The sequence below is a fragment of the Prosopis cineraria genome, unplaced genomic scaffold (assembly GCF_029017545.1).
Source record: "Prosopis cineraria cultivar Desert tree isolate PC_DT_omini unplaced genomic scaffold, ASM2901754v1 PC14, whole genome shotgun sequence".
Taxonomy (NCBI): domain Eukaryota; kingdom Viridiplantae; phylum Streptophyta; class Magnoliopsida; order Fabales; family Fabaceae; genus Prosopis; species Prosopis cineraria.
The window spans coordinates 19,770,976-19,787,265 of record NW_026555345.1 but is presented as its reverse complement, the minus strand read 5'-3'; the positions used below and the strand labels follow the sequence as shown (position 1 = coordinate 19,787,265).

Below are 16,290 nucleotides of genomic sequence, written 5' to 3'. Positions count from 1 at the left end.
TTCTTTACTCTTTTAAGAATTAAAAGAACATAATTGAAACAAGAAGCAGACAGCGACATCCAAATAATTTAAACTTTTAAAAAATTAGGAAGATAAGGATATACATATGCATATGTATATATATGTATGTATGTATATATATATATATATATATAATAAATAATAAATAGAATTGCAATGTCATTATCAAGTTTGGCCACACCTGTTGTCATTTTCTCGCACTGTGGATGAGGTTTGGACTTAATTTTCACTCCAATAAAAATCACTATCTTCAAATTCAAATAAAAATCCTTAATCCAATTCCCATTATTCCACGCAATTCCAATAATTAACTAAGATCTGCTATCATCAAGAATCAAAATCATGTGCCATCAACGTTTGGTACAACTGGTAAGGGGTTGATTGAGTTTCTGGTATACAGTTCTGATTAAATTCTCAGTGAACATGCAAAGTCATGCCACTTGAAAAATTACTCAAAAATTGTTGGCTGAAGTAACATAGATCCAAAACATGGATGCTAGAACTCATGCAAAAAGGAAAAAAGATCAAAATCATCGTACCACCAAGCGCTTCAAGCAACCATTAAACTTAACCAAAATTATTATGTTCGAGTCCTGGCATACAACACAAATTAAATTTTAATGCAAGCCCCTAAAGAGATACCCATAAACTGTCAACTGGATTGGTCTAAATTAAAGATATTAAATAGGGTTAAAAAGAAAATCAAAATCATGTGGACGGTCGAGATCGATCTGTTTGATAGAAACAAAAGCAAGTAATAATGGTAACTAAAAACAGACAAGGTAGGTGGTAGATCATTCATGAGAACTGAAGCAGAACACACAACATAGATTTACATAACAGATAGATAGATACAAGTAGGAAGTGAAGATCAGAAAGCAAGAATCTCAAAGCTTAATTTCTTTCTACCACAGTGATAATAATAACAGAGAGAAGCGATGAAAATCCAGAAGAGCAACAAGAAGAAGAAGAAGAGGAGGTTGGTTAAGTTGCTGAAGAAGGAGGAGATACAGGAAGGGCGTGCTTGTCGTGAGCAGGCATGGAATTGGAGCGTTTGATCCAAGGGGTTGAAGAGGAAGACGACGACGAGGACAAGCGGTGAAAACGACATCGGAAGGAGCCTTCGTGGGTGGTCGGAGAGCAGAGGCAGTGGCCTTTGGCGACGCCGTGGTCGCTCTTTGGGGAGGTTGAAAGCACCAGCTTGCCATCTGCTGCAGCCTGAGATTGAGAAGCCATGGAAGTGAGCAGAACAGAGCACAATGAAAGAAGTTTGAGAGCCTCACATGGATAAGAAATTAGGATCCGAACCCAACATTTATTTATATATACAGAGGCTGGTGTGTGGGTCGCACCACTAAGAAAATTCAACCAGGTGGTGCGCCTTCATTAATGCATTTGTTTTGTTTTTTTATCACTGGTTTTTGGACATCGATACCCATTCAGATATTTCGAAGGAAACAAATTTGCAGGATATTTAAATGTAACAAAAAAAATCGATTTAATGATATCTATGTCTTAAAATATTTTTCTTGAAAATGAATTATAATATAAAGTTTTAAAGGCATAACTCATATTATAAAATTAAATTAAAATAACAGCCCACTATTTTTTTATTTTAAGAAATAGCCAATTTAATATTTATTATTAATATATTATTATATATCAACAATAACTACTTTAACAAAATTTTTTTGAAATATTGTTATTCATAATGTTTATCAATGATATACGAATGTATATCATAATATATATAAATGTACATCAATATGTAAACTGATCACATACTTAGATTTTTAAAAATTTATTTTATATTTTCTAGGAACAACTAAATTTTAATCAATGAACCAATTTTCTCTTATAATATTGAATTAAGTAATTGTAAGAGAAACTTTAATGTGAATATGGATAAAATATAAATATCTTATATATAAAGTTAAAATATACTCTCTCCATTCAAAAATATTAAATATTTTAAATTGAATCTCACCCTAATAAAGCAGTTACTTAACTAAACAATATTTTTTATATTTACTTCTATTTAATAGGGTATTTCACCTTAAAAAAATATAAAGTGATCCATTCAATAGAGGCACTTTAAAAAAAATATATAATGGTTATACTTTAAAAGACTAAAAATATCTTTTATTTTTTAATATTTACCCCACAAAAAATATCTTATATTTTTTTAATAGAGGGAGTGCAAAATTTTCCTGACTTTGAAATATTTGCATAGCAATCCTTCCCTTCACAAGTTTAAAATTAACCTCCCTATTATTTTATTTTATTTTTGTGTTTTACTATGGTCTACAGACTTCTCTATTATTATTTCTTAGATGTCACACTAACAAAATTGTCATATCATATTAAGAAAAAAAATATGTAATAACTTATGTGACATTCAATATAAACTGATAATAACTTTATAAAAATTATATATATATATATATATATTGTTATTATTAGCTTGCATCTATATAAGCTGCTATGGATCTTTTTTTTTTATATATGGCATGATAACTTTAATTAATAAGAAACAACATTAAGGGATGATGTGGTAAAAAAATAAAAGGTTAGTGAAGTTAGTTTTAAAATTTTAAAAGGTGAGAGGGGTTCCATGTAGCTGCCTCAAAAATCAAGAGAGTTATTATATATCTTAGCTTATCTATAATTAAAAAATTTGAACTTCTTCATTTGACATGAAAAAAATATTCCCCTTTTTTGGCCAAGAAAACATGAATTTCTATTTGGTCTAAATTATTATTTACAATTTAATATTTTTAAAAATTTTGTCAAGAACTTAATTATAAATAAATAATTTTTTTGCTGTTATTCTTTTGAAGAAAAGACAGGGTGAGGTAGTGTATATATCACTTCATCTATTAAAAAATGTAAGAAATTTTTAAAGAGGTTGGATGATAAAAAATGAAAGTCATTTTTTATCTTTCAAGGTGTAATTATTATCTTTTTTCTACAAGTATCTTTATTGAATAAATTATTTTATATTTTTTAAGATAAAACAACCTATTAAATAGGAATAAATATGAAAAGATACGATTAGTTTAAAGACAAGAGCTCCTTTATTAGGGTGAGATTCAGTTAAAAATATCTTATATTTTTTAACGGAAGGAGCACTTTTGATTATGGGAGTTCAAATTTAAATAATTTAAGGTTGAGTACTTTTGATTATGGGAGTTCAAATTTAAATAATTTAAGGTTATGTTTGGAAGGGGTGGATTTGGGATGAGAATTTAAATTTAAAATGTCACATTTAAAATTCATATATTTAAAATTATTTATTTAGAACATATAAAAAATTTTAAATTATAATATTAAAATCCTTTGTTTTAATCATAAGTAAAATTCCAAGATTCAAATTCTATATTTGACTTTGAAGGCAACTCGGATGACATCAATGGTTCGCCAACAATCTTGTCCTAAATGCATTTGGGGACCAATCTCAATAAGCGATGGTAGTCTTGTCCTGGTCAATATCAACAATCTAATCATGATCAGTACTGGTGATTTGATTCTAGTTAAAGTTGGTTATTCGATCCAAATCAACACCGATGGTCTAATCCTAATCAATGCCAATGGTCTAGTTCCATAATAGAGAGAATGTAGAGACTGAGATTAAACTTTTATTCTTGTTGTACTTTTAGGTTTAATGAGAAAGAATGTAAGTCCATTCTTTAAATCATATGGTTTTTTTTTTTTGAGAGGGAAGAGAAGGGGGAGGTTACAGGGTAATTTGAACTCTAAACTATGAGTCAACATTACTACAAAAAATATCTTTCAGAATGCGTCTTTCAGAGTGCTTATAAAAAAAGTGCTCCCAAAAATTAAGACAAAACCTACCAGAGCGCTTAATTAAAAAAGCGCTCCTATATGACACTATTTAGGAGCGCTCATTATAAAGAGTTCTTTGATATTAAATATTAAAACATTAAAAAATAAAAAATCTTACCTTTAGAAGTGCTCTCTATGTGAGTGCTCCCAAAGGTAAAACATTTAGGAGCGCTCTATAGAAGAGCACTTCTAAGTATAATATGAAAAAATATTTAAAAAATACTTATTGAGCTTTCAATTTAAAAAGCAGTTAACAATATTTAAAAAAAAATTTGGAGCACTCACTATGTGAGCCCTCCTAAAGTCAATCATTTTAGAGCGGTCAATGATTGAGCACTCCAAAATAATTACCAAAATTAAAAAAATAATATTTAGAGCATTTCAGAGTGCTTCGAAATGGCTCAATTTAGGAGGCTCAGATGTGAACGCTCCTAAATATAAAGGTTTCAGAGTGCTCACTACTTGATCGTTTCGAAATTTTAAAAATTTAGCAGATTGGTTTTTTGTTTATTTGCATGCGTAGAGCTTCAATTTCTCAAATTTACATGTACAGTCTCGCGTGACCCTCTCATAGTCCCAATCTATCAACTACCACTACCCGCTCCGCCAGAATTGATTTGAATGATGAACCTCGCGTTGACCGTCATCGTTGCTCGTGCCATTCCGCTTATAGTCACAGATCAAAGATCACATATCAAATATCACAGAACACTAGACCCCTTTCGTCATCGCTACTCATGTCACTCGCCGCCTCGCCGATAAGCTTACACTGCTGCCACTGCTACCTCTCAGCCTCGTCGTGTCTTGCCGATACGCTATATTAGGTTTTTTTAAATAAAAAATTATATTTAAATATTATATATATATATATATATGTTTTATGAATAATATATCATATGCTATATTAGGATTAATAATATATAATTGATGGTTAATTTTTTTATGGCATTAATCTCATGTTAGTTAATTTTTATGTGGAAATGTTTTTGTTTGGCTGTGATATTAACACACATTTATAGTTGTATTAATAATACACACTTATACACTAATTTGCATATAAAAAACACATACTTCTACACTAATTTTAATGTGATAATGACAATTGAAGCTAAGTGTGATAATAGTAATTTATCACCATGGTTATTTTTGCTATGACATTATATTATTCTCATTTCAGGTTTAGTTTATTTGTAGTTATCATGGTTAATTGTATTAAGCTAATAGATAAATTAAAGATAAATTACAATATTGTTTGATGGATTTTAGTTATATTATACTTTAAAATTTTTATTTGGTTCAATTGATATGTTATATTATTGGATTTGATTATTTGGGATGTTTCACTTTTAGGGAGGGTTTTGTCAATTTTTTTTAAAATTCTAAATATTTTTTTCTTCATTTCAATGATTATATTAGTGACATAGATCATAAGTGGATGTCAGCTAATCGACTATCTAGAGAATATTGGGATGGTGTCGATGAATTCATTGAGTTTGCATTTTATCATGATAATAACCCTTGTGGAGTCGTATGTGTCGTATGTCCTTGTTTAAAATGTTGCTATGGAAAAAGAGTAAGGCCAATTGAATTGAAAGATCATTTGATATGTAATGGATTGATCCAACTTATATTTGTTGGACTATGCATGTGAAGACAAGGAATAATACAAATGATTGGATGGATAGTGTGAGTTACTTAGCATTTGATCGTGATAATGGGACATATGATGTTGACCATCTTGATGAAATGATTAGTATGATTGAAGAGGATCTTAGAGACTGTCCTAAGATATTTGAGAGATTAAAGAGTGATGCTAATAAACTATTGTACCCCGGTTGTAGGAAATTCATAAAATTATCAATTATTTTGAAATTGTACAACCTAAAAGCAGCGAATGGATGAAGTGACAAGAGTTTCACAAATTTGCTTGAACTCTTATATGAGATGTTACCGGAGTACAACAAGCTTCCACATAATAATTATAAGGCCAAGAAAGTGCTCTGTTCTATTGGGATGAGTTATGAGAAGATACATGCATGTCCAAATGATTGTGGTCTCTTTTAGAAAGAGTATTCAACCTTAGATAAGTGTCTAAAATGTGATGCATCATGGTACAAGAGAAATGAATGTAGCCCGGTGAAGGAATTGTGGTATTTTCTAATCATACCAAGATTTAGACGCCTATACAGTATTACAGAAGATGCTAAACACTTAACATGGCATGCTGACGAGAAAATTAAGGATGGCAAGCTATAACATCCTGTAGATTCTCCTTAATGGAAAAAGTTTGATCTTATGTATATTGAGTTTGGGGTTGAAGATAGAAACCCATGCCTTGCACTAGCCACTGATAGAATGAACCCATATGGCATGCCAAGTAGTACTCATAGTATATGGCTAATCATTTTAATGATCTACAACCTCGCTCTATTATTGTGCATGAAGCCTAAGTTTATGATGCTGTTATTGTTAATTTCTGGGCCTTGACAACTAGAAAATGATATAGATGTGTACTTAGCTCCTTTGATTAAAGATTTGAAGATACTGTAGGAGACAGGTATGGAGGTTTATGATAGGTATGGAGAAGAACATTTCATCCTGCGAGCAATGTTGTTTGGCACCATAAATAACTTTCTTACCTATGACAATTTATCAAGGATACAGTATCAAAGGGCAAGATGCATGTCCAGTTTGTACACTTGTTCAGTGCGATTGGAACATTGTTGGAAGAACATCTTCATTAGTCATAAGTGATTTTTTTCACACACACATCATTACTGATGGTTGAAGAAGGCCTTCAATGGCTACCCTAAGAAGGGTAGACTTTCTGTGTCATTAACCGGTGAGCAACTCTTTGAAAAGGTTAAAGATTCGAATATTGAATTTAAAAAATCATTTACAAGTAAGATTGTTAAGAATGGTTAGAAAAAGAAGTCCATAGTCTTTGAGCTGTCATATTGAAAGACCCTAGATGTTAGGCATTTCCTGGACACAATGCACATCGAAAAGAATGTCTATGACAGTCTTGTTGGCATGCTACTCCATATTTCAGGGAAGAGTAAGGACGGTATTAATGCAAGGATAGATTTGACTTGCTTGGAGTTAAGAGAAGAGTTGGCACCAGAGAAGAAAAGGAAACACACTTTTTTACCTCCAGCAGCTCACACCCTATCTAGAAAGGAAAAATTGGCTTTTTGTGAATTCTTGCATAAAGTTAATGTGCCAAAAGGATATTGTTCAAATATAAGTAGCTTCGTATTCATGAAAGACCTTAAACTAGTAGGTCTCAAGAGTCATGATTGATATATCATCATGAAAAATTTATTGCCGGTAGTTATATAATCTATTTTGCTGAAAAAGGTGCAAGCCACGATTATTAGATTTTGTTTCTTCTTTAAGGAAATTTGCAGCAAGGTGATTGACTCAGAGAAATTGCCAAAGTTAGAACATGAAATGGCTAAGATTTTAAGTGAGCTTAAAATGTATTTTCCACCTCCGTTCTTCGACATCATGATTCATTTATCATTTCACTTAGTTTAGAAAGACAAAGTTGTGTGGCCTCGCTTATTTGAGATGGATGTACCCAGTAGAGTGTTACTCAAAAGTATTAAAAGGATATGTAAAAAATCAAAGTCGGCCCAAGGGGTGTATTGTTGAGAGGCACATCATGGAAGAAGTAATTGAATTATACACTAGATATCTCTCTAATAAGGATACTATTGGGTTTCTAAAGTACACAAAGGACACCACAAGTAAACAGGACGGAATCATTGGGAAGAAACTCATTAGCATAGACAAGACACAATGGAAGCAAGTTCACTTTTATGTTTTACATAATACTAAAGAAGTTCAACCATATGTTAATGAATACAAGAAAATAGTTAAAAGTCAAAATAAGGGTAAGAATGAAACTTGGCTAGCAACATATCACAACTAGCATTTTATATATTGGTTTAGAGCTCACATCTCTTAGGAGTCCCACCCATGAAAAAGGTTGAAGTTTTTGGCTAGGGGTCCTAGATTTGAAGTATTTTCTTATACAGGTTATGTAATTAATGACTTTACATTTTATACAAAAAGCCAAGATGCTCGAAGCACTATGCAAAATAGTAGTGTAACGCTTGTAACTCAACCAATGCATATTTTTAGTTTTAAAGACAAGAACCCAATCTATGTGATAATGTCATATTTCGAGATTATATAGCACATTTGGAAATTGAATTATATCAAATTTCACGAACCTGTCTTTTGTTGCACGTGGGTTGACAATAAAAATGGCTTTTGAATTGCTGAGTTGGGTTTTATTTAAGTAGATCCTAATAAGGTGGCTCATAAAGATGAACCATTCATTTTGGCATCACAAGCTCGACAAGTGTTCCATGTGTCAAATCTAGCACATAAAAATTGGTTGATTGTTCTTTTAACAAATAAAATAGTAGGTAATAAAGAGGATGAAGATTTCAATGTTGAGGATGACCCTTTTATGGGAATATCACGGACATTTGATGTTTCAACTGAAGATAATACCTTCTATATTAGAAAAGATCACGCGGAAGGAATTTGGGTTGATGAGGGATATGTAGAAAACATAAAAGAAAAAACAAAACAAAAAAAAGAAAAAAAAAATCTTAACACTTGTAAGATCTTTATTTAAATTCCTTTTTAGTTGTTGAAAATTTACTTTTATTTGTTAAAAATTTACTTTTTTTTCTTTCAGGTAAATGACTACCCCACTTGAGAAGAGTGGTGATGCTCCACCCATTGAAGAAGAAGCATTCAAGGAGGTTAAGTGGGGGTAAAACTGTTATGAAAGCAGTGATACGAGCTCAAGCAGCTGGTCGTAAATTACTAATAAATTAGAATGATAGGAGCCAACTAGCTAAGTCTCCTCAGTTAGTCAGTTACATAGGGGTCTTAGCTTATCATTATGTGCCATATTGCATTGTAGACTAGAGAAAGAAAAATAACCTACAGCTTGAAGAAGCAAAAAATAATATCTCGAAAGATCTGTATATATCTTTTGACTTGGATGAGAGCCATAGGCATTACATTATGAGAAAAGCAGTATACACTCATAGAAAATTTTGAGCTACTCTCACAACATATCATCTACAAGATGCAAATGAAGAATTCAATCCTTATCCTCCTGAAATGTATTTAGAGATCCAGCAAGAGCATTGGGATGAATTTATTAAAATGTGCCAGCAGTCTAAATTTCAACAGATCAGCTAGGTCAATCGCTCTAGAGCTGCAAGTACTCCTTTTCAATATAAAGCAAAAAGAAAGAGTTATCCAGATATTGAGCATGGTTTGGTAAGTTTCAATTAATATCGTCTATTGATATTACTTATATATATAAGAAAATGTTTTTTAATCATTCTAATATCTTCTTTAAATAGAAGGAAGAGGTTAGACCTAATGCTCTAATTTCTCAAGCTCTTGTTTGGAAGACTGCTTGAGAAGATAAAGAAGGCAAATTACCTAATGAATGTACTCAAAAAGTCTAGGATGATTGTGTGAGTATTGATATTTTAGTGTATTACATTATTTATATTATTTACTTAATAATCAATTTACAATTTATTCAACAGGAAGCATTATCATAATCAATATCATAAGATAATGCGGGTGAATATGTGGATGTCCTTAGTAGGGCATTGGGAGCTCTAGAGGTCTCTGGTTGTGTTAAAGGAGTCAGATTTGGCATTTCTCAGGGCACCTACTTTGGACGTCAGTCTAAAATTTTTACCAAAGATGATTTTAATGCAAGGATGGTGGAAATAGAGGCAAGAATGGATAAAAAAAATTCAAGCTCAAATGGAAAAGAGATTTGAGCAAATGATTAGAGTCATAAATGTACCATAAGGTAGCCCCAGTGATAAAGATAGTTGCTTATTCCATGCTAAATAAGACTTTGCTAAGGTTATAATGTTTGTTTATATTATCTTCTCTTTATTCACAAATTATATTTCACATTTTCTTAAAATATTAATTTTTTTAATTTTTAGGATGAGTCTCAATGTCAATTATGGTTAGAATCACTGCATTGTTGTGTTGTGGCACTTGGATTTGTATATAATGATAATAATATTACTATACACTCTAAACCATTGCCTGCTGATCACTTGAAGGTGACTATAACTATTTCAATAGAAAATAATGCTGAGTTGTCAGTGCAAATAGAAAATGAGGATATTTTCATGATTTTTGATGCCATTGGAACTTATGTGGCTTGGCCTACAAAGCTAATTAAGTTATAAGAATAATAATTGATGGTTCTATAAAATTATTCATGTTTTCTTTCGACCTTACCAATTCATTTTACATCTTGTAGTCCTTAAAATCTAAAGAAGTAGTAAAGAAGCCCATCAAAGTGAAAGGAAAGCTGTCGAAAGGATCTACCTCTGTAATTAAGGCAAGGAAGACCGACATAGAATCTACTCAGTTGAAATATCCTCATCTAAATGAACTTGAAGTGATTATGCAGACAACATTTAAAAATAAGACCCATGATGTAGAATTTGAAAAAGAGATTTATGGTGAAATGATTAGCGAAAAATTAGCGGCTGAAAATATTAATGAGTTTATGACTAGGCATTGGCTACAAGCCATACAAATGAGTTTATACATTTGGTACTTTCTAAATTTTATTGTTTATTGTGGTATTTATTTAATTTTAGCTGTGAATGATTCTATTTATTTTCATTTTAGGTACTTGTATCATACTTTTATGGTTCCAGCCTCATTGATAACAAAATTTTTATTTATTAGCCCTCACAACATTAGTACCTACAGTGTTGAGTACCATTCTCAAATATTACTAATGCATTTAAAGCCAAAGGCAAAAAGAAACATGCTATTTTTAGCTCCTCACAATCCAGGGTAAATTATTATTGTTTTTTTATCTTTAAATTCAGTTGATATTTTAGTTAGTGAAATATTTTATTTTTGAAGGCAATATTGGGTGCTTGTTTGTATCAATCCATTTGTCCCTATGATTTATTATCTTGACTCATTAAAAGATAGTGACTTTAGAAACTACAAATCTATGAGGATATTATTTAATCAGTAAGTTTTTAGTTCTATATTCTTTATATATTTTACTATAATAATTAGTTTTTACTTGATATGCTTAATCATTATATAACAAGGTTGTAGCACGTTATCGAGGTGGTGAAGGTGTCCCTCCAAACGCCGAAAGGCCTAATCCTGTTGAGTTTTATTCATGAAAAAGAATAAATTTTTGAATTATGTTCTTAATAAAATAAGTTGGTTTGTATCTAAATGATTGTTTGTTTGATATTTTATGTTTTTTATTTTGAATATGCTATTCTAAATTGATGTAAAATTTTTTAAAAATTTTGAAACTTCTAAGTTATAGGGGAGACTCTGCTAGATTTTTTACAGCAAATACTTGTATCATATATATAACTTCATCCCTAAAGTATTTTAAATTAAGTTAAAATCTATTTCTACCATATTTTGATAATGACATCTTTAATTATTTTATAGGTACCCACACAATTACAAGGTTGTGAGTATGGATACTATGTTATGAAGTTTATGAGAGAAGTAATCACATAACAAGAGTTGATCATTCTAGAAAATGTAAATCAAAAGCTTTAAACTTAAGTTAATATAATGTTAATTACTTATATATTGCTTTCATATCTTTTGTACTATTTTGTTTGAGCAAGATCTTTACATTTTACTATGAAGCAAATAGAAAATTTAATTGAAGAGTGGTCAAAACATATGATTGGCTGTTTGTGATAGAAAGTTAAATTTTAATGTTAAAAAAATATCAATAGTTTTATTTATTAGGCTTGTTAGAAATTAAAATAGCTAATTAGGAAATTGAAATTGTTGTTTTAGTTTCAAATTCTTTCTTTGTATATAAATTTTTTTGTTGATATCATTTCTAAATTAGTTTTTAATATTGTGATTAGTCATTGTTAAAGAAACATAAAAAGAATAATTTTAAAAATCTATTAAAAAAATAAATATAATCTATGGGAGCGCTCCTAAAATGAGCGTTCTTGAAGAGAGACATACAAAAGCACTCAGCTGCAATGTGCTCCCGTATGTCATTTTGAAAGCGCTCTTGTATATGGACATACGGGAGCGCTCTTTAACTAAGTGTTCTCGTATGTCTCTCTATGGGAGCACTCTTTGTGTGTCCCTAGCTTATGAATTTAAAGCTTTGATATATAGAAGTGCTTTTTGGAAAGCACTCCTGTATCGCTTACATTTAAGAGCGTTTTTTTAAGCCCTCTTGTATATTCTAAAGCACTCGATATAGGAGCGCTTTTAAGGCAAAAAAAAAACTCCTGTAAGCTTTTTTTGTAGAAGTGCAAAAAATGTTTAGGATTTTAAATTCATTTTTGATACAATATTTCTTATCAATTTTTAAAAATGATGCAATGTAGCCCCCATTGTTATTAAAAGTTAACTTTGACAACTAATTGATTAGAAAATGACAAAGAAAATTATAAAAAAGAATGCAAAAATTATAAACATGAATCCAAAATAATACAGAAAAGGATCAAGAAAATTTTCTTGGTCTATGTTTATAATTTTTGAGATTCTTTTGTATTATTTACTATCATTTTTTAATTAATTAGTAATTATAATTAACTTTATTAATGAATTTTAAATTTCAAACATTTATGGTCCTATAATTTAGAATCAAATTCTTATTTAATCCAAAAAAATAGTGTCATTTCTTATAGGCAAAATTTTCTTTTTATTCTACCAAAAGAATTTCAAGCTTCATGAATAATGATATTCCGTCCCATCCAACCCGTGTAAGATATTTTCAAGTCTTTATCTCATTCATACGTAGGATGATATGCTTATTTGGCTAAAATATATTTTTCATCATCTAATTTATATAATATTTTAATTTAATTCTTTCATTTAAAAAAATCTTTTCAAGTCATCTAATATTAATACCGTTTGTTTTAAATGATTATTTTTAATATTAATTATTATTATTTTAAAAATTAATAATCTTAATGTGTTAACAATTGAGAATATTTTATTAACATTTAAAAGTTTAATGTTTAAATTTTTATGATGACATTAATAATGTTAAAGTTAAAGGACTAAAAAAATATTTTATAAAATTAAAGGACTAAAATTAAAAATTTTGTAAAGTTAAAAAATTAAAGATAAACTTTAAATTTCTTATTTAAAAAAGTAGGAAAAAATTTATAATAACTTGCCATTAATATAAATTATGATACTTATGTAAGTCCACCCAAGAGGAGGGTGAGTTGGGCTTTATAATAATTTAACAGATAATAATAAAATTTAAACGATTAGTTTAGAAAGATATCACCAAACACCTAGAAGAGGAAGGAAGAAAAGCTTGCACAGATATTTATTTTGATTCAACTCCAACCACTTGAACTTACATTCAGTCCTTAAGCTCCACTTGAAATTTTTTCACTAACTCCACTAAGATTAATTCGGGCTCTTGGTAGCCACAGTACAATCTTAGACTTAAACTAAAGTCTGAATCACTCCTCCTTACAAAGGTAATGATATAACCCACTTAAACTCCTCGTGTTTAAGTTGCTCTGTTATGATGTAGGAAAATAGAGACAAATAGAGTATGTTCAAAAATGAACAACTATTATCAAATACTCTCACTTAGAGTTGATATATAATTAATAAAGCTCACTCGTAATAAATGAAACCTTAGACAGTTGGTAAACAATAAATATGAATAACTCGAGTTTGTTTGAGTGCGTTCTTATGTCCACGTCTTCATAAATGCTTGTATTTATAGTTAGAGTCTGTAAATGATCTATTAAACTCATGAATATAACTATTAGAGTCATCATCTTCTTTCTAATTAGTTATCTGAGCAATCGCCGAATTGAGGCCATGAAACAATGCTTTTCGATGAAGCTTTCTCTCTCACAACAAATTAGGAAAAATAATGGCTCTTTTCATTAAATGTTTTGATAAGGTAGGTGGGAGATTCTTTTGAAAGAACGAAGCTATTTAGGAATAAAGAATTATAAAATACAACCAAACTAAGTTCAAATATCTCAAGAATGCATTTAGGATGATTCTAAAAAAGTCATATAACACATGTTATTCTTAGAGCAATGTGCATTATGCATATTTCGAAACAAACGAAGCTTATTTTGAAATAGAATAGAAGCATATACAAGAGGAAGACTATGCTTACTTTGAAATAAGACAATTAATTCAGAAGAGATTTGTGTAAGTGTTGATATGAAAATCTTTATTTGAAAATAAGGAGAGCTATTTCCAAATAAGCTATTCTTGAATAAGAGACTTCAAAAAGACGCAACTGAATAAGCTTTGAAGAACATGATGCTATTCTTGAATAAGGAAAACTATTCCCAATTAAGCTATTTATGAATAGACAAGAGAGTTGATACTTGAGAAAAAAGAAGCTCACTTAGGAATAAGCTATTTTGGAATAAGTACCACCAAATAAAACATTGACAAAGGTCTCAGATTTTGGATTTTTGATACTAAGTTTACTTGAGACACCTTTCAACCAATACACAAGGTCCTTAAGGAATAAGATCAAATCAAATACTTAATCTTTAGAGAGAAATACAATATGAGTAGATATAAGAAAAGTTCACATATTTCTTGACCATTTGGGAATAAGGTATATATTTGAGAATAAGGAAATCTATGAGAATAAGACATGAGAGTCAGAATCTCAAATCAAAGATAACCGATTCCCTCACAAGCCATTATTTCATAATTATTAAACCTGTAAAATACAAATTTCTCTTATTTTATAATCATCAAAATTAGGGTTCAACAACTTAGGTTTTAAGTATTTAAATAATACTCACTCCATTTCAAAATGATTGTTTTACACTTCCATGCCTATTTCATTGTTTTTTAAAAACAAAAATGTAAACATTTTTAATGCCCTTTATTTAATACAACTTCAAATGAACACACATAATCATTATACTATAATCATTTCAGTTCTCTCTCTACTTAAAAGGTACTATTGAAGAAACATCATTGATAAAATTTTATTTTTGTTAAATTGTCTTTTATTTTGAAACAACAAAACTACCTTAAAGTTGTCTTATAATTTTTCACCGAGAGAATTTATTCTTTCTTCTGTCTCTTAATATGCAATTAAATGAGGGCATTTTAGTCCATGAAAATTAATATTTCATTTGATTTATAATATAAGGCATTTTTTTTAGAAATTTTACTTAATCCAAAATATAAGAATATTAGAGAATTTTTATATGTCCTTTTACTTTATATAAGATTTCACTTTGATTCCTTAATTTTATAAAATATTTTTAGTCATTTAATTTTAATACTGTTAGTTTCAGATAATTATAATTATTATTATTTTAAAAAATATAAAACTTAGTATATCAAAATTTAAAAATATTTTATCAATATTTAAAAGTTTAATGTAATTTTTTTTTGTAATGAAACTAACAATATTGAGCTTAAAGGACTGAAATATAAAATAGGGAACCAAAATAAAATATTGTATAAAATTAACTGATTAAATGCATACTTTAGCCATTTTTTATAATTTTTTTGGGTCAAATGTAAATTTTTCCCTCAAACTTTTTTTGCAAGGTAATTGCTAGTGTTTAAAATTTGTACACCATTCTCATTAACCCACCATCCATGCACTAATGGTTTCATTAGTGGGTCCCACTTCTTTTTTTGATGTGGATTTTGACTTGCTTTTCTACTCCTCTTTCTCTATATTCTCTCTCCATTTCTCTTCCTTCCATTATTAGGATCAAAACATCTCTTAATTTCAAAATCTAGATTAGGGGACCTCTCCTTTTTTTTGCCCCTCCTCCATAGGGGTAAGAAAAAGGAGAGGCCTTTGGTCCTCTAAAATCCTGGTGATTATGCTGGTGCAAATCATCACCATCCATTCTTATCCATTTAATCTAATGGCTATTGCTTTAGCATCTTCTTCCTTTTAACAATGACAGACTTGAAAGAAGTAGGGATTGGAGTCAACTTTTTTACTTATATCAAATCTTAATTATTTTTTAAGAAACAATTATAATTTTAGATATTTATCAACAGATTGAGTTTTAATGGAATCATTTTAATTAATTTACACCTCATAATGAGTTAGTCGATAGTTATAGTGATGAGTTAACATGTATATATGGAGCTAAATGAAAACAAATTAATCCTTAAATCAATTTAATTTTTATCAATCTTGGACAATAGTTATATTATGAGTTGACATGTATATATATATATATAACTAAATGAAAATGAATTAATCATTAAATCAATTTATTTTTTATCAATCTAATACCTTACATTGCATTTTGTTCATTTGATTTTTAAAGTTTTTGTATTTGTTTTTTTTTAACTAACTAAGTACATTTTTTTTAATCCTACATGGTTGTCATT

The 16,290-nt window shown here is 29.4% G+C and overlaps 1 protein-coding gene across 1 annotated transcript; it reads right to left on the bottom strand.

Moving 5' to 3' along the window:
- Positions 1 to 829: 829 nt before the first annotated feature.
- Positions 830 to 1,321, bottom strand: LOC129293765 (uncharacterized). Its single transcript, XM_054931866.1, has one exon. It carries the CDS (start codon positions 1,255 to 1,257, stop codon positions 1,006 to 1,008), a length of 252 nt encoding a protein of 83 aa, XP_054787841.1. The 5' UTR covers positions 1,258 to 1,321; the 3' UTR covers positions 830 to 1,005.
- Between the last annotated feature and the right edge of the window lie 14,969 nt (positions 1,322 to 16,290).